Raw genomic sequence first — 26,984 nt, 5'->3', positions numbered from 1 at the left:
GCAACAACAGTAAATAAACTAACACAACTTTGTAAAGCAACTATATGTCAATAAAAATTAATTAAAAATAAGAAATCATGGTGTTAAATTTTAGTTACCACATAATTTCAACTAGATTTTTAAAAATAGAAGATTTAAAAAATTAAGCAAAAATTTTAACAGTGGTTGCCTCTGAATAATGACATTATCTATGATATTCTTCTTAACACTTTTTGTACTCTTCAGATTTATAAAATGAATATGTATTCCTTTGATAACCAGAAAAGAAGTATTAAAAGGTCCCAGTTTGAGGTTCCCTAGTGGTCCAGTGGTTAAGAATCGACCTGCCAATGCAGGGGACACAGGTTCAATGGCTGGTCCAGGAAGATCTCACATGCTGTGTGAGCAATTAAGCCCATGGGCCTAAAGCCCATGCTCCACAAAAAAAGAAGCCACCACAGTGAGAAGCCCAAGCCTCACAACTGGAGAAAGCCCATGTGCAGCAATGAAGACCCAGCACAGCCAAAAATACATAAATAAAAATCTTTTTTTAAAAAAGTTCCAGTTTTAAGATATCATGACTATCCTTGGGGAGTAGGAGGGGGTGGGACTTGTATTATTAAATGTTTTAAAGTATCCTAAACATTCAGGAAAAAGGAATTTATAAATGTAAAGCAATAACTGCTCACATCATTTTCTGTCTCTTCGTCCACAGGTTGACTGCAAGGACTATATGTAAGTGTGGCATTACTCACGAAGCATACATACCATCACAGCTTTGTTCTTTCTCCCCCTTTGTCTTTGTCTTTCTCTCTGTACACACAAATACACACTGTTTATTCTTTCTGAACCGACTGAGAATGGGTTGTTTACCCCTTTAACACCTCAGCATGTTTTTCCTAAGAACAAAGACCTTGTCAGTGCAGTTATCAAATTTAATGTTGATATGTACTTCTATCCTGTATCAATGCAATAAAATATTTCAAATTTTCTGTACCTTTTTTAATGCTGGGCCGTGTTTTATCAGTTTGCCAAATTATATGAGGATTTCTTTTCTACAACAGAGTATCAGCTTGCAAAAAACATGGGTGGAGTGCTAGGGAAGAATTGTTTAAACATATAACAACATTATTTCTTTGGATTATTGGCCCATTTATCTTTAAGTGCATACCAGTAAATTTTTCTTGGATTACTGGGCAACTTTTCTTTTAATATTTATTTTCAATTTATTTTTATTTATTTGGCTGCTCTGGGTCTTCATTGCAGCATGTGGCCCCATGTGGGGCCAGGGATCAAACCTGGCCCCCCCAGATCCCCATTGCAAGAGTGGACCTCAGCCATGGACCACTAGGGAAGTCCCTAGGAAATTTATTTAATCAAATCTAGTTCTGGAAAACCCCTCACTTCTTTCATTGTGATTACTGAAATCCTGTTGAAGCATCAGACCAAGCAAGTTGGACAGGAGTCAATAACATCTTTAGAAAACAAGAGCCTGTCAGACCCTGCCTCAGCTTACCTCTCTGGATGGCCAAGTGACCTTAACTTCATTCGGAGAATCCTGAGCTTGTACCTCGGGCCGATTACAGATCCTGTAGAGAACACCAAGGAAATGGCTTCCACTTTATCCAGATCTTGATTGAATCTTGCAAGCAGGCTCACTTGGTGGTATTTCTGAAATGTTGCAGGTTCACTGGAAGGAAGAAAGAATATATTTTTAAGTGAATCTAAATTACCAATGAAAGAAAACCATTTGAAGCCTACAGATCACTCATTAGCAGGTAGCCATTTGACCCCATAGCCTGCACTAGGTGACTTTCATGAGCAAAGTCCATTGGATTCCAAAGGATCAGCAGAAGTGAAGCTCTGACCCCAGGACTGATGAAATGCTGTGACACTGGAAAGGTGTGTGCTGCCTACCTGCTATAGGTCAGACAGCCTCCTTGTCTCTTGACACATATCTCCAGTCCCCTGAAAAATTCTGCAAGGTATTACTGTCTTTATTTCACAGACAAGGAAACAGATGCTCACAGAGCTTAAGCTCTCCCAGGTCACAGGGCTTATCTATAGCAGTGCAAGAAGAAAAACTAGGTTCTGGCTTCTCCATTGAACTGCATTGTTAGATGCATAGGTATATTTTTTAGCCAAACTAGATACTACTTTAGAAGTTGTGCTTAAGCATGTATTTTTTCAGTTCTACCTCTCAAGGGAAACCTCAAATTAAAATAGCTACATCACAGGTTCCAATAATTTTTGCTAAGTGTGTGGAGATGTTTCCTACAATTGGAATCCCAAATTGAGCCTAAGGTGTGTCCAGTGGAGTTTTAGCTGGGTACTGTCCCCCTGGGGAGCTGGAGAGTAGGCTATGGAGAAATGATTGCTCCAGAAACGAATCCTTAGTTTGGAGGTGGAGATGGGGGTGAGGAGGTGCTTGTTGCCCCAGCCTCACTGTCAGTCTTGTGGAAAGCTGAAGTGCTACACATAGAGCTAATCTAAAAGGTTGCCCAGATTTTGGTTTCCAAACATCATCTCCACAAAAAAGGAACTAGGGCTCCCGGGAGAAATAGTTGATTTCAGGGCTTGGGCAGGGAAAGCACAAAGTGATCCTAGAATGATACGTATGCCGAAAAGTAAGAAATACTCAAAGAATGTTAGAGATGTTCAAAAGAATATGGAATCACTTCAAACCCACTAGGATGGCTACTGTAGGAAAGAAACAAAAACCACAGTAAGTGTTGATGCAAGTATGGAAAAATCGGAACCCTTGTATGTATTGGTGGGAATGTAAAATAATACAGCCACTATGACAAACAGTAGGAAGGCTCCTCAAAAAATTTAAAGTAGAACTACCACATGATCCAACAATTCTACTTCTAGCTGTATACTGAAAAGACTTGAAAGCAAGGTCTCAAACAGATATTTGCACACCCATGTTCATAGCAGCATTGTTATAATAGGTAAAAGGTGAAAGCAACTCAAATGTCCATCAATGGATGAACAGATTTTTAAAATGTGGTTTGTACATACAATGGAATATTAATTCAGTTTTAGAAAGAAAAGAAATCCTCTCACATGCTACAACATGAATGAGCCTTGAGGACATTATGCTAAATGAAATAAACCAGTCACAAAAAAATAAATACTGTTGAGTCCACTTATATGATGTGTCTAAAGTAGTCAAAGTCATGGAAACAGAAAGTAGAATGGTGGTTGCCAGAGAATAGAGGAAGGGATAAATAGATGTTATTTAATGGGTATAGAGTTTCATCTTTGCTCCTACTGCTGTTTAGTCACTAAGTCATGTCCGATTCTTTGGGACCCCATGGACCGTAACCCACTAGGCTCCTCTGTCCATGGGATTCTCCAGGCAAGAATATTGGAGTGTGTTGCCATTTCTTTCTCCAGGGGATCTTCCTGACCCAGGGATCGAATCCTCGTCTCCTTTCTTTACCACTGAGCCACCTGGAAAGCCCCAACTGAGGATAAGTCTCCACTAATAAAATAAAAATCCATGAATCCATATTGATATAAACTAAGAAATGAATAAATAAGTAAGAAGAAAATGCCTTTCCTAAACATTGACTTAGAAAAATCACCATATGACAGCCATCAGAGTAATAATTCAACCACAGAACATTAAAACTAGTGGGTAAAAGTTTGAGGAGTAATGGACAATTTACATAGTCTCAAAGTACCCAGCCACAAAATACAGTGGAGAAACTTGGAAGAAATCACCTTAATCAATTGATCCATGTTAATGAAACAAACCAAAATTGTGAGCCTCCTAACATGATGCACTGAGACACACATGACTTCACCTTTGTGATGTCCTTGTCAAAGATGAATGCCCTGAATCTAATCATGAGGAAACATCAGGGAAACCCAAACTGAAGACATCCTAAAAATAATCGACCTGTAATCCTCAAAAGTGTCAAGGTCAAAAGAGTTGAGGAAAGGCAGAAGAACTGTTCCAAAGTGAAAACTAAAGAAACAGGACTACCAAATGCAGCCAGGGATCCTGAACTGAATCCTTCTGCTACAAAAGGATGTTTATTAGGAAAATTAGTAAAACTAGAAATGGGGTCTCAGGATCAGTTCAGTTCAGCCACTCAGTCATATCCGACTCTTTGGGACCCCATGGACTGCAGCATGCCAAGCCTCCCTGTCCATCACCAACTCCTGGAGTTTACTCAAACTCATGTCCATTGAGTCGGTGATGCCATCTAACCATCTCATCCTCTGTCGTCCCCTTCTCCTTCCACCTCAATCTTTCCCAGCATCAGGGTCTTTTCAAATGAGTCAGCTCTTCACATCAGGTGGCCAAATTGTTGGAGTTTCAGATTCAACATCAGTCCTTCCAATGAACACTCAGGACTGATTTCCTTTAGGATGGACTGGTTGGATCTCCTTGCAGTCCAACGGACTCTCAAGAGTCTACTCCAACACCACAGTTCAAAAGCATCAATTCTTCAGCAGTCAGCTTCTCACATCCATACATGACTACTAGAAAAACCATAGCCTTGACTAGATGGACCTTTGTTGGCAAAGTAATGTCTCTGCTTTTTAATATGCTGTCTAGGTTGGTCATACGGAGAAGGCAATGGCACCCCACTCTAATAGTCTTGCCTGGAAAATCCCATGGATGGAGGAGCCTGATAGGCTGCAGTCCATGGGGTCGCTGAGAGTCAGACATGACTGAGGGACTTCACTTTCACTTTTCACTTTCATGCATTGGAGAAGGAAATGGCAACCCACTCCAGTGTTCTTGTCTGGAGAATCCCAGGGACAGGGGAGCCTGGTGGGCTGCTGTCTATGGGGTCACACAGAGTTGGACACGACTGAAGTGACTTAGCAGCAGCAGCAGGTTGGTCATAACTTTCCTTCCAAGGAGTAAGCGTCTTTTCATTTCATGGCTGCAATCACCATCTGCAGTGATTTTGGAGCCTCCAAAAATAAAGTCTGACACTGTTTCCACTGTTTCCCCACCTATTTGCCATGAAGTGATGGGACAAGATGCCATGATCTTAGTTTTCTGAATGTTGAGCTTTAAGCCAACTTTTTCACTCTCTTCTTTGACTTTCGTCAAGAGGCTATTTAGTTCCTCTTCACTTTCTGCCATAAGGGTGGTATCATCTGCATATCTGAGGTTATTGATATTTCTCCTGGCAACCTTGATTCCAGCTTGTGCTTCATCCAGCCCAGCGTTTCTCATGATGTACTCTGCATATAAGTTAAATAAGCAGGGTGACAATACACAGCTTTGATGTACTTCTTTTCCTATTTGGAACCAGTCTATTGGTTCCAAACAGAATCAGCATCAGATGGTAGCAATGGATCAATGATATTCTCTTATTCTGATGATCAATTGTGGTTATGTAGGAGAGGGTCCTTATTTGTAGAAAACACACTACAGTACTTTGCGTTGATGAACCTGCATGTTGGTGACAACTATAGGATGGTTCAGAAAAAGAAAAAGCTCATAGTACTACTGCAACTTTTCTGTAAACTTTAATTTTTCACAATAAAGAGAAAAAAAAAACCCAATAGGAAAGGAGTGGTTTAACCAAAAAGGGTTATAAACAGTTCAACTCTAGTCCTCCTTGATCAGAGTATAGCAATGGAAAAAGGGATCCTTCCCACTTCTCCAGGGGCAGTTGTAGAACCAGAAAAAGGTAGGGACTCCAGGAGGAGGTGATGCCACCTGCAGATGGCAGAATCCAGTGAGGGTGCTAGGGAGGCGGACAGGAAAAAGGAGACCTGGATCTGATCAGGGTTGTCTGTGAGCCCAGGTAAGATGCCCTCTTCCACCAAGAGCGAGGTCTAGAGATACACAGGGAGGCACTAACCAAGGCTGGGTTCCTACAAGAATAAATAGAGTAAGAGCCAGTGAACTATGGGTTCTGGCAGTATGGTGCACTAAATACCCTGTAAATAACTCATAAGAGTAAATACAATTACAAACAACAACAACAAAAGTTAAAAACCTTTTAAATTGCATTGAACTAAGAAGAAAGGAAAGAATACTGAGGAACCCTCAAAATACATGAAAGCAGAAATCCAAATAGATAAGGGGAATACTGAAATCACTCTAGGTTGGTCTTTTTTGGAACTTGGTAAGCTTGTGCTTCAGTATTCATGGCCTTGCAGGGCAGTAGGACATGAAACAAAGTCTATGGGCTCCTCAAGGTCAGGAGTTGAATAGGAGGCGTCTGGGGGCGAAGAGTAAACTAAACATGAATTTGAAATAAATAACCTTCTACCGCCTCAGGGGACAGAAAATTTCCCCCCTCAAATCTTGACACTATGAGAAGCTAAGATGCAGATTGCTTACATGGGTCAGCAGTTTCACTTCGAAGTACTTGGTCCGAGAAACCTCAGGTTTAAAAAGTAAAGCCGTCCCAGATTGATGCTATCTCCAGGAACTAGACTGACGCAAACACAAATCCCTTCTATAGCAATCTACTTCTACTCAGATCCTCAAAGAATTCCCACACATAGTAAAATAATTACAATAATGATAAAGGCATTTGAAAGGGAGCGGGGAAAGCCACGGGTTTCGGGCTTTATGACCGCTAGCTGCAGGCAGAAGGATGCAGGCGGGAAGATGCGCGGGTGCCCTAGGTACTGGCGGCGGGGTGGCACAGCCGCCTGATCCATGCGGCATCTGTGCGGCAGCTGCAGGCAGGAGGCTCCTCCGCCTGGCCTGGGTGTGAGTGAGGAGGCCCCGTGGAGGAGGCCGGTAGAAGTGAAGTGACCGCGGGGGTTTGGGACCACCGAAGCGATCTTCTCAGGGGAACCGTGTGCACCGGGCAGACCCCGGGCATCCTTTGCTCTGCAGACAGGGGGCAGGCAGCCCACCTGCCCGTCCCCTCTGCACCAGACCCTGATGGATCCAAAATGCTAACTGCGAAAAGAAACAGGAAAAAATACAAAAGATCAGAATGTTAAAACCTACCAAGATTTCTCAGAATTGTCAAAGAGCATACAAATACATGCTTACATGAAGAAAATGTGATGCAAGAAGTACTGCACTCAAGCGACCTGGTAAGGAAGCACTTGCCAGTGACTGTCAGTCTCAGTCAAGGGTTTCACTGTGGAATTTCAAACTGCCAAGGGATATGGGAAAACACTTAGGCACAGACCCCCAAAATAATGTCCCATAAAAGGAAAGAGAGCCAAAGGAAGTCCACCAGTGAATGCTCCTGTTCTAGGGAAGCGGGGAAAGTGGCTAGAGCAGCCTGACTTCCCATAATGTCCTCAAGAAGAGCCAGAATATCACCCTCATGCTGCAGCCTAAGAGTATTTTGCTGTTTCAAACTGAAAATTGTCTTGAGGAAAAGTCTGTTTTCCAGTGCTTTAGGGAACACCACACATTGAAGACTTATATTCACCTGACTGAATAACAACCAAGAAAAGCTGCAGAAGCAAAATTTCTTAAGAAAGGAATTTTAAAAAGAGACATGACAGAACTTCCCTGGTGGCCGGGTGGCTAAGATTCCTCACTCCTAATGCAGGGAACCAGGGTTTGATTTCTGGTCAGGGAACTAGATCCCATGTGCCGCAACTGAGAGTTCAAATGCCACAACTAAAGATCCTGCATGCCATAATGAAAGTCCCACCATGCCACAGCTAAGATTGGGAGTGGCCACATAAATAAATATTCCAAAAAAAAAAAAAAAACTCCAAAGGGATCAAAGACCTAAATGTGAGACATAAAACTATAAAAGCCTTGTACCCAGAATATATACAGAACTTTGCAACTCAAAAATAAACAGCTAATTAGCCTAGTTTAAAATGGGTAAGGCACACAAAAATTTGCACCCAGATATCTTTAACAGCTTTATCCAAAACTACCAAGACGGGGACTTTCCTGGAGGAAAAAAACCTGCCAAGATGGAATTCCCCGGGTTCTAGTGGTTGGGGCTGTGTGTGCTTTCATTGCTGAGGGCGTAAGTTCAATCCCTGGCTAGGGAACTGGGATCCTGCAAACCTCTCAGTGCGGCCAAAACATTTTTTAAATTAATTAATTTTTAAAAAGCTGCCAAGATGTCTTTTGTAGGTGAATGGATAAATAAAATGTGATAAACCAGCTTGTCATTGGTGCTGTTGTTTAGTTGCTAAGTCATGTACGACACTTTGCCATCCATGGACTATAGCCTGCCAGGCTCCTCTGGCCATGGGATTTCCCAGGAAAGAATACTGGAGTGGGTTGCCATTCCCTTCTCCAGGGGATTCTTTGCGACCCAGGGATAGAAACCAAATCTCCTGCATTGCAGGCAAATTCTCTACCACTGAGCCACCAGGGAAGCCCATGATACATCAGACAATAGAAAAGGAAATGAAGGTAAAAGAAAATGAGCTGTCAAGTAATAAAAAAAAAAAAAGGAGGAACTCTAAATGCTTATTACTAAGTGGAAGAAGCTAATCTGAAAAGGTTACCCTACTGTATGATTCTAATTATTTGACATTCTGAAAAATGCAAAACTATGGAAACAGTAAAAAAAAAAAAAAGTCAGTGGTTGCCAGTGGCTGGGGAAAGGAGGGATGAATAGACAGAGCACAGATTTTTAGGGCAGTGAACTATTCTGTGATCCTACAATGACAGACATATGTCATCGTACAATTGACAAAACTCATAGAATGTACAACACCAGCAGTGAACCCTAATGTAAACTATGGACTTTGGGTAAGAATAAGGTATCAGCGTAGATTCTTCAGTTGTGACAAATGCACTATGCTGGTGCCAGACTTTGGTTCTGAGGGAGGCTGCCCCTATGTGGGGGCAAAAAGAATATGGGAAATCACTGTATTTTCTGCTCAGTTTTGCTGTGTACTTAAAATTGCTCTAAAAAATAAAGTCTATTTAAAAGGAAAAATGGGCTTCTATGGTGGCTCAGACAGTAAAGAATCTGCCCACAATGCAGGAGACCCGGGTTTGATCCCTGGATTGGGAAGATCCCCTGGAGAAGGGAATGGATACTCACTCCAGTATTCTTTTTTTTTTTTTAATTTATTTATTTTTTAATTGAAGGATAACTGCTTTACAGAATTTTGTTGTTTTCTGTCAAACCTCAACATGAATCAGCCATAGGTATACATATATTCCCTCCCTTTTCAACCTCCCTCCTATCTTCCTCCCCATCCCACCCCTCCAGGTTGATACAGAGCCCCTGTTTGAGTTTCCTGAGATATACAGCAAATTCCCATTAGCTATCTATTTTACATATGGTAATGTAAGTTTCCATGTTACTCTCTCCATACATCTCACCCTCTCCTCCCCTCTCCCCATGTCCATAAGTGTATTCTCTATGTCTGTTTCTCCATTGCTGCCCTGTAAATAAATTCTTCAGTACTTTTCTAGATTCCACATATATGCGTTAGAATACGATATTTATTTCTCTTTCTGACTTACTTCACTCCGTATAATAGGCTCTAGGTTCATCCACCTCATTATAACTGACTCAAATACATTCCTTTTTATGATTGCCCACTCCAGTATTCTTGCAAGCAAAATTCTAAGGACAGAGGAGTCTGGAGGGCTACAGTCCACGGGGCTGCAAAGAGTCAGACACAACTGACTAACAAAAGGAAAAATGGGTAAGGGATCTGAACAGACATTTCTCCAAAAAGCTATACACATGGCCCACAAGCACATGAAAGATACTCAACATCATTAAATCATTAAGTGAGTGAAGTGAAGTCGCTCAGTCGTGTCCAGCTCTTTGCGACCCCATGGACTGTAGCCTACCAGGTTCCTCTGTCCATGGGATTTTCCAGGCAATAGTCCTGGAGTGGATTGCCATTTCCTTCTCCAGCGGATCTTCCCAACCCAGGGATCGAACCCAGGTCTCCTGCATTGTAGACAGACACTTTACCGTCTGAGCCACCAGGGAAGTCAATAGGAAGTTGCAAATCAAAACCACAACGTGATATCATGTAATGCCCATGAGAATGGCTGTAACAAAAGACAGACATGGATGAATGGATAAACAAAATGTGACGTATGCTGCTGCTGCTAAGTCGCTTCAGTCGTGTCCGACTCTGTGCAACCCCATAGACGGCAACCCACCAGGTTCCTCTGTCCCTGGGATTCTCCAGGCAAGAATATTGGAGTGGGTTGCCATTTCCTACTCCAATGCATGAAACTGTAAAGTGAAAGTGAAGTCGCGTTTGACTCTTCTCGACCCCATGGAGTGTAGCCTACCAGGCCCCTCTGTCCATGGGATTTTCCAGGCAAGAATACTGGAGTGGGTTGCCATAACATTCTCCAAATGTTATGCATATATACAATGAAATACTGACAGTGAAAGTGAAAGTCACTCCATGGAATTCTCCAGGCCAGAATACTGGAGTGGGTGGTCTTTCCCTTCTGCAGGGGACCTTCCCAACCCAGGAATCGAACCCAGGTCTCCTTCACTGCAGGCGGATTCTTTACCAGTTGAGCCACAAGGGAAGCCCAAGAATACTGGACTGGATAGCCAATCCCTTCTCCAGTGGATCTTCCTGACCCAGGAATCGAACCGGGGTCTCCTGCACTTCGGGCAGATTCTTTACCAACTGAGCTATCAGGGAAGCCCAATGGAATATTATTCAGTCTTAAAAAGAAAGGAAATTCTGGTCACAAGCTGTAACATGGACAAAACTTGAGGACATAATGCTAGGTGAAAAAAGCCAATCACGAAAGGACAAATACTATATGATTCAACTCATATGATGTCTCTGTGCTGTGTGCTAAGTCGCTTCAGTCATGTCTGACTCTTCGTGACCCCATAGACTGTAGCCCACCAGGCTCCTCTGTGCATGGGATTCTTCAGGCAAGAACACTGGAGTGGGTTGCCATGCCCTCCTCCAGGGAATCTTTCTGATGCAGGGATCAAACCTGCGTATCCTGCACCGGCAGGTGGCTTCTTTACCACTGAGCCACCAGGAATCCCATAATGTATCCAAAGCAATCAAATTCATAAAAATAGTACAATGGTGGTTGCTATCGGAAATGGAAATTTTTATTTAATGGATATATAGTTTCAGTTTTTCAAGGTGAAAGTTCTGGAGATCTGTTTCACAACAATGTAAACGCGCTTAATAAGAAACTGTACACTTAAACGCAATTAAGATGGTAAATTTTATGGGTTTCTTAATTATAATTTAAAAGAAAAGTCTTAAAAGACTGACGATAAGAATCTTGGCAAGGATGTGGAGGAAATGGAACTCTCATATATCGCTGGAGGGAGCGTAACATGATGCATCCTTTTTTGAAAACAGTTTGGTAGAAGTTCCTCAAAAAGTTAAACACAAAGTTCTGTATGAACAAGAGAGTCCACTCCTAGGTATATACCCAAGAAAAATGAAAACCTATGTCCACACAAAAACCTGTACATACATGTTCATAGCAGCATTATTGATAACAGCCAAAAGCAGAAAGAACCCAAATATCCTTCAACTGGTGAATGGGTAAATAAAATGTGGTATGAGTGAGCAGACTGTGCAGTGGAAGCTTGCTGAGCCAGAGGTCAGTGGATCAAAATAAAATATGGAATGTCCATAAAACAGAATATTATTCAGCCATAAAAAGGAATGAAGTACTGATGAATGCCTCAACATAGATGAATCTTAAAAATATCATGTAAAGCGAAACAAAACCCACATATTGTATGATTCCATTCATATGACATGCCTAGAATAGAAGAATCTATAAAAACAGAGAGCAGATTAGTGGTTGGCAGGAGCTGGCCAGGAGGAAGGAATGAGGAATTACTACTGACAAGTATGGGGTTTCTTTTTGAGATGACAAAAATGCTCTGAAATTAGATGGTATTGATGGTTTCATGTTTTGTAAATATACTAAAACCCCGTGAATTACAAACTTTAAAAAGGTGAATTTTATGGTATGTGAATTATATCTGAATTTTTTAAGGTTAAAAAAATAAGAAATACATTTGAATCATGTGTAGAGGGAGAATCAACAGGCAAGTAATATCCTTGAATGTGACTTCATATGTCCCCACTGTCTGGTAAGACTGAATAAACTCAAGTGGTATGTGTGTGTGTGTGTGTTAGTCGCTCAGTCATGTCTGACTCTGCGACCCCATGGACTGGAGGCCACCAGGCTCCTCTGTCCATGGAACTGTCCAGGCAAGAATACTGAAGTGGGTTTGCCATGCTCTTCTCCAAGTTACCTCCCCAACCCAGGGACTGAACCCAGGTCTCCTGCATTGCAGGTAGATTCTTTACCATTTGAGCTACCCAGAAAGCCCCCAAAACTCAAGGTACATACCCTAATATTATTTTCCTTTTCTTAAATTGTAAAGATACTGAATACTAAAATGTTAAAGTTTACCTGGCAAAAGAAAGAAAAGTAGCCATAATCTTACCACAAAATAGAACAATTATTTACTTTTTTCCCATATATTCTCTGATCGGTGGTGACTTTTTCACAAACTAACTAAAATATAAATGACTGGACATGCCTTTAAAAAGATGTTAAGCTCTCTATCTTAATCAAGAAACAAGCCTTCATAAAAGAGAGAAAGGAGCCTCCAAATTTAGGAATTCCTGCTGCTGCTGCTGCTGCTAAGTCACTTCAGTCGTGTCCGACTCTGTGTGACTCCATAGACGGCAGCCCACCAGGCTCCCCCGTCCCTGGGATTCTCCAGGCAAGAACACTGGAGTGGGTTGCCATTTCCTTCTCCAGTGCATGAAAGTGAAAAGTGAAAGTAAAGTTGCTCAGTCGTGTCCGACTCCTAGTGACCCCATGGACTGCAGCCTACCAGGCTCCTCCGTCCATGGGACTTTCCAGGCAAGAGTACTGGAGTGGGTTGCCACTTCCTTCTCCATAGGAATTCCTACTTGGGAGAAATTTACTATATAAAGTTCAAATTTCCAAGACATGTAAAGCAAATATGTAACCCAAGTTTTGCTCCTCATAGAACTGCAGTCTCCCTGCTGTTTCTTAGACTCTCCAGATGAGGGCTCTGCCCACCTTTCTCATTGAAGCCTATAAAGTACCTGAGACTGGTTTCTCAAGATTGGGCCCCTAGCAGTTCCATCCCTGAAAATATGGACTGGGGATCTTGATGCTGAAAAGAGTGTGAAATTGGCCACATCCCTTGCCCTCCCTGAGCCTCAGTTTCCTCATATATAAAAATAGGGATGGTAATACCACCTCACAGGGTTTTAGTGAGAGCTACATTAACCACTATCTGTAATGTGCTTAGTTCAATAAACAAAGGCTGTTATTATTATGTTCCAAGGATGCATTTGAAAAAGTCACTTACAGGGAATTCCCTGGAGGTCCAGTGGTTAGGATTCTGCACTTTCACTGCTGAAGGTTCGAATTCAATCCCCGGTTAAGAAACTAAGACCCCATAAGCCACATGGTATGGCCAAAAAGAACCCCCACACCTTCCCTATTTATCTGCACAGTGAGCCAGCCCATAAGATGATTGCCAGTTTCAGATGACCTTCTACATGGTCCTCTATGAATGAGGCCAAGAGACAAGACAAGCGTCCAGAAGATAAAAGGACCCAGGAAACAAAATGAGTCTCAAATGCTTTTGCTTAAATTAAAAGGTTTGGGGATTTGCCCCCTTTTTTCTTGATTATAGAAGTAATAGAAGAAAAAATTATTAGTTCTTTTAAAACTATATATATACAACAGCACAGAAAACTGAAAAGGAAAGAGAAGCTTTAGAAAGGACTCATATCGCTTCCACCCAAGGGGCAATCTAACTTACTTTGACTTGTTTCTTTTTCATTATTTTGACATTGTTGTAGTTGTATACTGTATATGATTTTATAAAATATAACTTTATTTTTTCCACTTAGTGCATTATAAGCATTTCATTTAATGTTTCATAAATAACTTCAATACTTGAATAATGTTTTATTATATGGGGACATTTAACAATTTCCCCTTCGTTGGACTTTTAGGATTTTTCCAATTTTCTATTGCAAAATACATTTTCTGAGTGTCAGAGACATACATATATATGTTTGTGTATATATGTATATTATGAGCTCAGAAAAGAATAGAAATGTATGTGTGTGGGCATGGGATGGTTGGGATGTGGCAGGGGTTTGGACTTTTATGTCACATATTTCCTTACTGCTTTAAATCGTTTACAGTGAGCAGGGATGACTTTTGTAATTAAATGTATAAGAAAACCTAGAGACTGTCATACTGAGTAAAGTAAGTCAGACAGAGAAAGAGAAATCTGGTATGATAAAAAAGAAATGATACAAATGAAGTTATTTAAAAAACAGATTCACAGACTTAGAGAACAAACTGATGGTCACCAGTGGAGAGGAATGAGAGGAAGGGAAAGTTAGGGAGTTTGAGATCGACATGTACACACTGCTATATTTAAAATGGATAACCAGGAATTCCCTGGTGGTACAATGGATAAGAATCCACCTGCCAATGCAAGGGACACGGGTTCGATCCCTGGTCGGGGAAAATTTCCCATGCTGTGGGGCAACTAAGCTCTAAGCCAACATACCTAGCACCTGTGCTCCGCAACGAGAGAAGCCACCGCAATGAGAAGCTTGCACACCGCAGCTAGAGAGTAGCTCCTACTCACCTGAGCATAGCGGTGAAGACCCAGCACAGACAATAAGTAGATAAAGTTATTTAGAAAATAAAATGGATAACCAACAAGGACCTACTGTATAGCACAGAGAACTCTGCTCAGTATTATATAACAAACTAAATGGGGGAAGAATTTGGAGGGGGAAAAAGGGAAGGAAGGAGGAGAGGGAGGAAGGGAGGGAAGGGAGGGAGAAAGAAGTGGGGAAGGAAAGTAGAAGGAAAGAAAATTTCTGCACCAGTTCCATTTGTAAACAGTGTGAAAGATCAAGAGCCACAAAGCAACATATTCCCTTTATATCTTTCACAGGACAAAGCCACATACAGTTCTATGATTAAAAAGTTGATATATTTGGAATTTAACTTCCCTGAACAAAAAAGAAAGTAGCAAATTGCAAATAATCCTAGCCCAACTTACTGATTGATTTTGGATTCTGTCGTGTTTCCAGCTTTGTCTTTCAATTTGATTGTAATGGATCCTCTTCTTACATTCTTATTCCAGGTTATAATATCCACAAAGTAATGATATACTTCAAAACAGAGAGAAAGCATGGTGTGAGAGAAATATTCCCAAATGCTTTCCTGAATGTTCAGTTCCTGAAAACCTGACCTACCTAATAACTAGGTCTCTTTTTCCCTTCCTCTCTAGTTTTTCTGCAAAGATTCAGGGCAGAATTTTCCAATATTTCTCTCTATTCTCTTTGGTAAAGATGGCCTGAGTGATGGCAGAACTCAATGGTATCCAGTTGCCATGTTCAGGCACCACTCTCGGATCAGTGTTCCCACGTTAATGACTGAAGTGTCATGGCCTACTGCCAAGTATGAATGATTCACCACAATTCCTGCCCGCTTCAGAATAAACTAAATAGGCCATGTGGAGACCCTCACCAGCTGACAAGGCCTTCGCAGTCTGGGTCACGTCCACCAGCCTACCCAGCCTCCGTCATCTCTGCCCAGTCATGCCATAATGCCACCTGCACTGCCACGCTCTCTCCTGTGTCTGGGCTTTGTCCCATTTGCCAATTCATCCTTCAGGTTTTGACTTAATGCACTTCCTCGAGGAAGCCTTCACTGATGCTCAGACTAAGTCAGGTCTCTCTCAGAGTTCTTATCATGCTCCGGTATTCTCCCCTCTTTAGTCAGCACACTTTACTGTATTTACAAAATACAAGAAAAATGATAATCAAAAAAGTGGTAAGTGAATGTGTATATCCATGCAAATATTGCCTGTGTGATGTCTTATGGGGTTAAAAAAAAAAAGCTAAAATATTTTAATGCTACAACAATAACTGGGAAGGGATGATGATTCCTTTGTAATCCCAGCAGAAATACCTATCGATACCCATTGCTTGCTTGCTAAGTCGCTTCAGTCGTGTCCAACCCTGTGTGACCCCATGGACTGTAGCATGACAGCTGTCCATGGGATTCTTCAGGCAAGAATACTGGAGTGGTTTGCCATTTCCCTCCAATTGATACCCATTAATTCCTACTGAATGAACGAGGGCACATAATATGTCCAGAGAACTTTTCTTCCTACCGACTCTTTCTTCCTACCTACCCCAAGGTTGAGAATGATCTGGAAAGATGGGGATCCCACCATGATAGTCAAATTTACTATCTCTGGGTCAGACTTTCAGAGAAGGGCAAAGAGGCTCAGGGAGATGACAGTCCTACGAGGGCATAACGTCAGCCATGGAGTTGCTGTTTCATGGCCTGTTATTACTCAGGAACTTGTCCCATTTGGATCAGGCAGATTCCAAACCCTGAGCTGCTACACATGCTCCAAAAGAGGAGGGAAACCTGGTGATGTGCAACCCCCTTTAGAAGGGAGACTCCCAAGGAAAGTGAAAAGGGAGATAAGATTGTAAGATGTACATCTACCCAGGGAAATTCCTACTTGCTTCCTAGGGCATCTAATCATCTGCTGGCCTATTTAGCCTCCATCTTGAATACCCAACCTCTCAATGTCTTTAGAAGGTCACTGTGGCTACTTTGGAGCTGGAATTGGCCTATAGATGTGGCTGACAGCTGACTTTTCCTAGTCATAACCTCATGTCTCAAGCAAATTTTCTGGAAGATCTCAGTAATTAGAATGGCCATCCAGTGGAGTTAACAACTATGGCTTGTTGAGATTTTAATTCTTTTAACCCAGAAGGTAGGCATGATTGTCCCCGTTTTACCAAGCAGAACTTTGAGCCTCAGAGAGGTTAAATGTCTTGGTCATACAGCTGTTGTGCGGTAGAGTCAAGATTCAACCTAGGTCCTTCCAGCTCCAAAGTCCATGCTTCACCACGGCCTTCACGTGCCAAGAAGTAACCAGGAAGCTGAGACTCAGACATTCCAAAAATAAGAGTCGGGCAACAGCAAACAAGCACATTCACCACTCACTGCAGAAGGGTTTCTCCTCAGCCGTGTCAAAGAATGCTTTAATCATAGGAGGATCCCCCTCCCTTAAATAGTCTTTCCAGTTATCAGCATAATAGCCTATAAAACAAGTCAGAAGAGTGTAATGTCAACATGTGTTCTACAAACATAAAAGCAGTTGGGGAGACTGAACATCGGGTTTGACTGCCACCACCACCGCCGAGACAATCGCCCTCATACCCACCCCCGTGGTGAGGACCTGCAGGGCCACCAGGGCATGCCCCTCCCCAGCAGCCCCCTTACTTTTTTCACAACCCTAGCCCTAAGAGCTGGGGCTTGTAAAAGGACCCTCCAGTGACTTTTCCCTCTTTCTATTGACATCACATCACCCAGCCCTGGTTCTCAGGAGCAGGGGTGTGGGGAGTGACACACACTGAAAACTAAAAATGTGCTGTGCTTAGTCGCTCAGTCGTGTCCGACTCTTTGTGACCCCAGGGACTATAGTCCACCAGGCTCCTCTCTCCATGGAATTCTCCAGGCAAGAATACTGGAGTGGGTTGCCATGCCCTTCTCCAGGAAATCTTCCCAACCCAGGGATTGAGCCCAGGTCTCCCACTTTGCAGGCAGATTCTTTACCGACTGAGCCACCAGGGAAGTCCTAGACTAAAAACAGCACTGATATTTTTCAGTAATCCTTCATTTTCTAGATTATTTAAAACAGATTCAGATTTATACCTAGAGCAGCATCACTTTTGCAAAACAATGCACTTTTTTGAAGAACTATAATTGGGCCCCTAAACTGCACAGAACTTGGAATGGCCATGTGACTATGTCGAGAGGTAAGAGAACATCCTTGTTTGTGACTGTGCCAGCAGGAATGAAGCTAAGGGCTGGCACTGGGGCCTCTCTCTCTCCCCTTTTCCCACTGCTTAGGGAGTGGCCTCCGCATTCTGGGACCCAGGAATCAGTATTTTTTAAAAGTTCCATATTCAAATATACAGTCAAGGTTGAGAACCCCTTGTCTATAGCCTAACCTGATGTTAACTTGAGTTTTTCCTTTGGGAACAATTAGAAAATTGTCACGACCATTTAGTTGCGAAGTCATCATCACCTGGAATATTTCCACTGCTGCTGCTGCTGCTGCTAAGTCACTTCAGTCGTGTCCGACTCTGTGCGACCCCATAGACGGCAGCCCACCAGGCTCCCCCGTCCCTGGGATTCTCCAGGCAAGAACACTGGAGTGGGTTGCCATTTCCTTCTCCAATGCATGAAAGTGAAGAGTGAAAGTGAAGTTGCTCAGTCGTGTCTGACTCTTGGCGACCCCATGGACTGCAGCCTACCAGGCTCCTCCATCCATGGGATTTTCCAGGCAAGAGTACTGGAGTGGGGTGCCATTGCCTTCTCCGATATTTCCACTAACGCTTAGCAAATATCCAAATAGCCTCCATGGTTATTACTCCAGCTCACCCTGTGTTTGTGTACATGCAGAGAACACCGGAGTGTGATGTGGGAGCATTAACGGATATGACTTGTTAGAAGGGGTCACCCTGTAAGACCGTCCCCTAACAGAGAGGTTGTATGCCTGGAGAAGGGTGTTCCTAACCCCACGGGAGTAGACTGCGTAAGGTGAAACTCTTGTGGAACCTCCTTTTTCTTGCTAGAATAAAGCATCCAGGGAGGTGGCACTCCGTTCTGGATGAAATCCTATATAGATTGCTTTTCTAACATTCTTTAGTATCAGGAGACTCCAGAGTACTTCACAGAACTATTGGCTAGAAAAAGCTAAGGAAATTAAGACACAGGATATTCAGGCCCATCGTTAGATGGAACACAGGATATTCAGGCCCGTTTTTAGACGGTTAAAATGGTGCTGAGATTCTACCAGAAATTAGCTCTTTGTTAATCAGAGTGGGAAACTGCTGGCTGGACTTACCCAGAACGGGACAGGGCTCCGTCTGTGATATGCCACAGTTGATACACTTGCCGTTCCTATAATCCCGGTAGGAGTCACAGGGATACGCGGTGATGGTGCAGTTCTCTCTCAAGGAAGAAAGGTACAGGTACACGGACCTCTGGTGGTCACACTTGAAGTACTGCATTCCTTGGTTGTATAAGGAATAATCAAAGAATAGTTGTAGCATTTAGTAGTAAATAGTGTATCGCATATTGTCTTTTGTTCTTTGTAAAATTTATTTGGCTGCACCAAGTCTTAGCTGTGGCACATGGGATCTTTAGTTGGGGCATGTGGGATCCAGCTCCCCAACCAGGGATTGAATCCCGGCCCCCAACATTGAGAGTGCAGAGTCCCAGACACTGGACCACGAGGGAAGTCCCTTGCATATTGTTCATCCACATAATTGATTATGTCTCTTACACACGAGGCACAGTGCTAATAGCTCCAGTGTACTTAATTCAGTTTAATCCTTACAAAACCCGATAGATCAAGATTTATGCTGACAAACAGTAAGTGACAAGAGAGGCATGATTATCCCCATTTTATCTGGCAGGACACTGAGACTCAGAGATGTTCAAGGATTTGACTTTGTCCTTCCTTTGTCCCTGAAATGTCAGGGTAGTCAGAGATCCCTTGGAGGTTTTTAGCAGAAAGAAGCACATTTAAACCAGTAAAGATATTAGAGAAAGAAGGCATTGGGGAGAAACTGGTAGAGAAAGACCCCAAGGAGGGCAAAGAGAGGAGGTAGCTGTGAAAAAGCATGGAGGGTGCTTCCCCCCAGGGTTGGATGGAGAAACGGATGTAAAGACCAACTTTGTGATCTAAGGTTAGGATAGATACAAAGGCTCCTTCAGGTGGGACCTTGATCAAGGTACAAAAGTCAAACCTAGCTCAGCTCTGAGAGGTGAGGGTTTACAGCTTGGGAGGTATCTGGAATAGAGCACAAGGAGTGATCATAGGGAGTCAGCAGGAGATAAGCACGAGGCCTTTCTGGCATTTCTGAGGGTCTTGAGGGCCATGGAGAAGTGAGCGAGTTTGCCTGGGCCTTGTACCCGATCAAGAAGAATCCATGACTTCTCCAGAATGTGCCCAAGCCAAGACAGGGGCTCACTTGGCAGAAACCTAAGGGCCTGGGGGCGCGCAGGGCGCTCATGAGAGCAGATAAGGGGCAGGGGCTCCAGTTCTGCTACAAAGGTGAAATGTGAAGTGAGAGGAGCTGAACAATAGGATGTGGCACTGAAAGCCATAAATGGGCAAGAAGAGGTGACAGACAAATGCAGGTTAATGCTTGGTGGGTGCCATGTGGTGTGATGGTGAGAGGGGTGATGAAGCACAGAAGAGTTGGAGCTGATGAAGGACTACAGTACAGAGAGGCTTGTCAGCAGGTCGATAGGTCAGGTGGAGAAGTCATGTAGAAGTGGGAACTGGGTCCCAAAGATGAGTACTCAAAGAAGAATTTTTAAATAACAGACAGTGAACCACATCAAAAGAAGAGTTGTAATTATGAGCCAGTAGTTGAAGAGGCACTGGGTGCTAGAGTCAGATCAATGTTTCTTCTTCCTCCAGAGTCCACATATGTCCATAGAAGGAATTAGAGAAGGACAAAAGGAAATAAACTGGGCAAAAGAGAGAAGCATGCAGCCAAGCTGGCTGGAGTAAAATCTGACAAATCAACATTTAATTATCGTTCCTGGAACCTCCACTTGCAGAAACTATGAAGTTAATAACACCATGGAGGATGTCCTTTAGAAGCAAAGCACATTATCCTGGCTGTTCATGGATGTTGTTACACTACAGCACACGGGACAGGATTTGAACACATACCATTTATGGTACAATTGAACAAACACTATTTATAGTACAATATGGTTGCCCTACTTACGCCATTTCATCTGGATCGTTTTCAAATGCTACAGCATTTCCATGGGACCATAAACAGCTATTATTTTGGTACCAAGATCATTTTTTTTCTAGAATTATTTCCATGATTGTTTAGTTTTATCTAAAAATTGTGCAATACAGATTCAGAGCATTTAGGGTTTTTTTTTTTAAATTCTGTACCCTCATCACACTTTAATGTTGTCTTCTAACTACCTATTTTGTGAGTTTTTTCTCATTGTAAAACTAACATATGTTCATTCAGAAAATATAACATAATAGGAAATTATGACCTAAAAATCAACTAGAAATCCAATATCCAAAAATCACCACTAATAATTATTTGGAGCATTTAATGTTTAGTCTTTTTTCCCTATACTTACACATGTCCACTGGTGTCTATGGGGTCACACAGAGTCGTACACGACTGAAGCGACTTAGCAACACATGTCCAAATATACACTTAAAAAACAAACTAAGATTATGCTGTTTAATTTTGTCTCCTTTTCACTTTGTAAATATTTCATATTGGAAATATTTTCATTAAACTAACAACATGTTTTTTAAGAATTATATCCCTTTGCTTAGGATGCGCCATGCTATTTAATAATTTTCCTATGTTGGAGATTTAGATTATTTCTAAAAACTGTTATAAATAATCCTGTGTTGAACATCTTTGCACTCCGATTTTTTACTGCATTTTCCATTATTCCTCTAGGAGAGATTGTCAAATATGGACTGTCTAAGTCAAAGACATACCTTTTCAAGAGAGAGAAATAATTCATAATAGTTTTTAATCCTATGGTTATGCTTGTTTAAAGTAGTATATTTAAGTAGTAATGTTTTATCTAAAATTCGTAGTTGGACCACCTCTATCATCTCAGAAAATTTGTTTTCAATTAATAACAATTCCACAGGGCTTCCCTGGTGGTCCAGTGGTTGAGAATCTACCTTGCAATCCAAGGGACATAGGTCCTATTCCTGGTCCAGGAAGATTCCACATGCAACAGAACAACCAAGCCTTGCTCCACAACTGCTGAGCCTGAGCTCTAGAGCCCAAGAGCCGCAGCTACTGAACCTACGCACAGCAACTACTGAAGCCTGAGGGCTCTGCAACAAGAGAAGCCACTGCAATGAGAAGTCCCACGCACTGCAACTAGAGAAAGCCTGAGTGCAGCAGTGAAGACCTGCCACAGCCAAAAAATAAAGCTTAAAAAAAAACAAAAACAATTTCACATTGGGATTTCCCTGGTAGTCTGTCCAGTAGTTAAGAATCCACCTTGCAATGCAGGGGATGAGGCTTCTATCCCTTGTGGGGAAACTAATATTCCCACATGCCATGGGGCAGCCGGGCCTGTATGCTACAAGTACTGAGCCTGCGTGCCCCAGAACTGGAGTGCCTCAGTAGACAGCCGAGCTTCACAGCAAGAAAAGAAAGTCCAAGTGCCACGAAGAAAGATCCCACATGAAGCAAGGAAGATCTGACACTAAGACCTGAAGCAGCCAAATAAATAAATAAATATTTTTAAAAAACCCACATAGAATGATAATCAGATTTTTAAAATACACCCTTTAAAAACCACTGTTTTGTGCAATATAAAGATCTGTACTTACCTCCAAATATTGTTTGGGGGCAACCAGGTTGATCCAATCCTCCATTTGGGTAGAAGTCTATGTTTCCTAATTGTTTCTTGTAGCCCAGTGCTAAAAGAGAATATACTATGCTTTCATACTGCTTTGAACTCTTCCCATCTCATAGCTTATTTGCCTATAACAGGATATAGGCAGGGATTGTCTTATTTTTGTCATTGCTGCTATTGTTGTCATTATATGTATTTAAATATTTTGTTCAGAGTTAGTCAGATAGTTAACCCACTCCAGCATTCTTGCCTGGAGAATCCCCATAGACAGAGGAGCCTGGCTGGCTACAGTCCATGGATCACAGTCAGACACAACTGAGCGACTAACTGCAGCGCAGCAACCACATAGCTAGAAAGCAGGGATTTCCAAGTAAGAGACTAGGAAGCTGGTAATAGAATTTATGTCTGATATTTCTGAAAATGAGAGTTTTGGCCCTCATTCACTGCCTCGCTGATAAAATGATAAGTCTCATGTTTATATTTGGCTGGAACACTCTTATTGCTGGGTGCTTCCTGAGCCTCTAATTGCTTTTGTGTAAGTGTTTAATGAATAAGAAACAGGAAACCTTCACTTAGTAGGAGAAACACTTACAATTGGGGGATCTAGGATGGTTAAAAGGTTGGAAACTCTTCTAGAAAATGGAGACCTAGAAAATTATAGATAGATTTAATAATTGCTTATTCTGTTTAACCTTGTATCTCCAAAGTATCTCAAAAAATCTCCTTGTATCTCAAAAAATCCTTGATTAAAAGATTATATATATGAATGTATGTATATATATGTATACACACATGTATAGTGTATCATTGCAATAATAATCGTGCATGCTCAGTCACGTCTAACTCTTTGCAACCCTATGGACTAGAGCCCGCCTGGCTCCTCTGTCCATGGGCATTCTCCAGGGAAGAATACTGGAGTGGGTTGCCATGCCCTCCTCCAGGAGACTTTCCCAACCCAGGGATCCAACCCTCATCTCTTACGTCTCCTGCGTTGCCAGGCAAGTTCTTTACCACTAGCGCCACCTGGGAAGCCCACTATTACGTATTGAGACACTGCATGTGTCCATGGGTGTGATACTAGGGGTTTTATACAGTTTTCTTCTAATATTCGCAATGTCTGAAGAGTAACCATTGGTAAGTTCATTTGAAGTAAGTTACAGATGAAGATTCTGGGGCTCAGAGGCCTATGGAACAAATATGACGTCACCAGAAAGAACAAAACCTGGGGTTTGAGTCCACCTCTGCCTGACTGCAAAACTTATACTTTTTCCTCTTTTACTTTCTTTCCAAGAACAAAAAATAAATTACTCTGCACCCTCCAGAATTGAAATGGCATTGAGGTACTGCATCCAAATGGATAACACTTCAGACACTACATAGTAAAACAAGCTATTTCACAGAGACATTTATTCTAAGGCACACAGTACCACCCCAGAGTGCCCATGATAGCCAGTAAAGGGTTTTTCAGGTGGTTGTATCACAAAGGGGATGTACTACTGAATGACCACTCTGTCATTCTGTCCCCTCTGCCCTCCCTAAGTGCCTACTCCAGCTGTCCTCCCAGACATATGGATATAAAGACCCATCTTTAACATCAGCCCAACCGCCACGTTATGTACCCAGTATCGGAAATGAAATCAACACCGTGAAAGACAGAAATAGCCAGGAAGATCTACAGAGAGCTGGAGAGGTATAGGCAGTTCACAAATGCTCCGTGTGGGGACTTCCCTGGTGGTTCAATGGCTAAGACTGCACTTCTAGTGCAGGGGGCCCAGGTTCATTCCCTGGTCAGAGAACTAGATCCCACATGCCACAACCAAGACCCAGAGCACCCAGATAAATATATAATTTTTTTTAGGAAACGATCCCACCTGCCACAACTAAGACCCAGAGCAGCCAAATATATATATATATGTATGTATATATATATATATATATATGTCCATGGTGTGCAAACCAGCCTCTCCTTGATGGGTCAAGATGATCACTTTACAAATAAGAGATGATGAGAAGGGCACCCCCACTCTTTCAGGAGGTCCTAGATGCCTGCATAAAACCACTTCCCTTCAATCTTCCTGTGGATTTGGAAGCCTGCCCCTTAGGTAAAGAAGGAATCTGGAGGAACCTGATCCACCTCTGCAGAAGCATCCCCACAGGGAGAGGCTCTTTGGGAGTTTGTGGGGGTGGGGATGGTCACTGACCCACTAGGACAGGAATGTTACCGTCTGTGTCAGAATGGATGACGTCAACGAATTGTGCGTCTCTGGGATCTAATCTATCCTCTGGAGGTCTCCCGTTGAATAAAGGGCCCGCAGGGTCCAGACCTGCAAGGAAAACAGAGTTGGCTTGGCAGCCCCACGCCATGAGTCACCTGCAGCGGGCTTTTGATCCCTCCCGGTGAGGATGGTTCACAGGCTGCAGGGCGCCCTCGGTGGCCAGGCACTCACATTCCCATCCTGCTGTGCCAGGCTCCTTTCCACAGCCCCATAGCCTTTTCCCACAGTGGAGGTGGTTACCCTCGCAGCACCCCCTTGAGAATGCAGCCAGACTCTCTCCGGAAGTGTACCTTTTTCTTTTTGCCTGTGGAATCTTAGTTCCCCAACCAGGAATTAAACCCAAATCCTTGGCAGTGAGAGCTTGGAGTCTTAACCACTGGCCTGCCAAGGAATTCCCTGGAGGTGTACCTGTGTGGGCCCCCACAGTAGGGAGTGCACAGACAAATGGGGACCAGTGACAGGGATAGGCTGGCTCCTCAGGAAAAAAAGCATCCAAGGGTGCATACAAAAAGTAAACACAGCACTTATGTTTATCCCATTTTAAATAACCTAGAACTTTGCTTCTCTTCCTTGTTATTAAAAAAACTCCTTTATTGTTTCCATTTTTATTCACATTTACCAGCTTACATCAGAAGACTGGGAAGGTAGCTATTGTCATTCCTATTTTACATGTGAATGAACTGAGGTTCAAGTGTCTTAACCTGAGCCACAGTCTCACAATGCAGCAAGCTCTCTCTGCTGAGCTTTTTATGTCCTTTAATTGGGTTTGGCAAACTGAGTGGGAAAGTGTGAGACTCATTGGTCAGGCCAGGCATTAGACCAGGTGTGGAGGAGGGAAATAAAGTTGTGTGTGTCAGTTCCGGCACAATTAACCCACCCCATAAATGCCTGAACTGATTTCTTGCTCTTGGACAATGTCAGTAGGATGTTTCTCACCATCATTATGAAACAGCTGCCAAAACAAGAGAGCAGCTCCTATGATGATGTAACCACACACTAAAAACACCAGAAGATCCCAAGTTCAGTTCAGTCGCTCAGTTGTGTCCGACTCTTTGCGACCCCATGAATCGCAGCACGCCAGGCCTCCCTGTCCATCAGCATCTCCTGGAGTTCACTCAGACTCATGTCCATTGAGTCAGTGATGCCATCCAGCCATCTCATCCTCTGTCGTCCCCTTCTCCTCCTGCCCCCAATCTTTGCCAGCATCAGGGTCTTTTCAAATGAGTCAGCTCTCCGCATTGGTGGCCAAAGTATTGGAGCTTCAGCTTCAACATCAGTCCCTCCGGTGAACACCCAGGACTGATCTCCTTTAGGATGGACTGGCTGGATCTCCTGGCAGTCCAATGGACTCTCAAAAGTCTTCTCCAACACCACAGTTCAAAAGCATCAATTCTTCTGTGCTCAGCTTTCTTTATAGTCCAACTCTCACATCCATACATGACTACTGGAAAAACCATAGTCTTGACTAGATGAACCTTGTTAACAAAGTAATGTCTCTGCTCTTTAATATGCTGTCTGCTGCTGCTGCTGCTGCTAAGTCGCTTTAGTCGTGTCCGACTCTGTGCGACCCCATAGACGGCAGCCCACCAGGCTCCCCCATCCCTGGAATTCTCCAGGCAAGAACACTGGACTGGGTTGCCATTTCCTTCTCCAATGCATGAAAGTGAGAAGTGAAAGTGAAGTTGCTCAGTCATGTCCGACTCTTAGCGACCCCATGGACTGCAGCCCACCAGGCTCCTCTGTCCATGGGATTTTCCAGGCAAGAGTACCGGAGTACTCTTCTCCAAATATGCTGTCTAGGTTGGTCATAACTTTCCTTCCAAGGAGTAAGCGTCTTTTAATTTCATGGCTGCAATCACCATCTGCAGTGATTTTGGAGCCCCCCCAAAATAAAGTAAGCCACTGTTTCCACTGTTTCCCCATCTATTTGCCATAAAGTGATGGAACCGGGTGCCATGATCTTAGTTTTCTGAATGTTGAGCTTTAAGCCAACTTTTTCACTCTCTTTTTTCACTTTCGTCAAGAGGCTCTTTAGTTCTTCTTCACTTTCTGCCATAAGGATGGTGTCATCTGCATATCTGAGGTTATTGATATTTCTCCCGGCAATCTTGATTCCAGCTTGTGCTTCTTCCAGCCCAGCATTTCTCATGATGTACTCTGCATAAAAGTTAAGTAAGCAGGGTGACAATATACAGCCTTGACGTACTCCTTTTCCTATTTGGAACCAGTCTGTTGTTCCATGTCCAGTTCTTTTTTTTTTTTTTTTTTTTATACTAAGCAGGCCCGACCCTGCTTAGCTTCCGAGATCAGAC

The 26,984-nt window shown here is 42.7% G+C and overlaps 1 protein-coding gene across 2 annotated transcripts in view; it reads right to left on the bottom strand.

Annotated features, from left to right (window-relative positions):
- Positions 1-26,984, bottom strand: part of LIPH (lipase H) — a 53,470-nt gene that overhangs the window by 1,933 nt on the left and 24,553 nt on the right. The window contains exons 4-9 of one of the 2 annotated variants that reach the window (XM_027538964.1): positions 24,619-24,720; positions 22,371-22,460; positions 18,858-19,025; positions 16,949-17,044; positions 14,979-15,090; positions 1,496-1,669 (exon numbers count right to left, since the gene is read on the bottom strand). In XM_027538964.1, the coding sequence (XP_027394765.1) occupies positions 1,496-1,669; positions 14,979-15,090; positions 16,949-17,044; positions 18,858-19,025; positions 22,371-22,460; positions 24,619-24,720 (742 nt within the window). Of the gene's footprint in view, positions 1-1,495; positions 1,670-5,523; positions 6,881-14,978; positions 15,091-16,948; positions 17,045-18,857; positions 19,026-22,370; positions 22,461-24,618; positions 24,721-26,984 lie in introns of those variants that run through there. The other variant, XM_027538970.1, reaches the window with a different exon arrangement.

Source organism: Bos indicus x Bos taurus, chromosome 1, assembly GCF_003369695.1.
Source record: "Bos indicus x Bos taurus breed Angus x Brahman F1 hybrid chromosome 1, Bos_hybrid_MaternalHap_v2.0, whole genome shotgun sequence".
NCBI lineage: Eukaryota > Metazoa > Chordata > Mammalia > Artiodactyla > Bovidae > Bos > Bos indicus x Bos taurus.
This window is presented reverse-complemented; position numbering and strand designations above follow the sequence as displayed.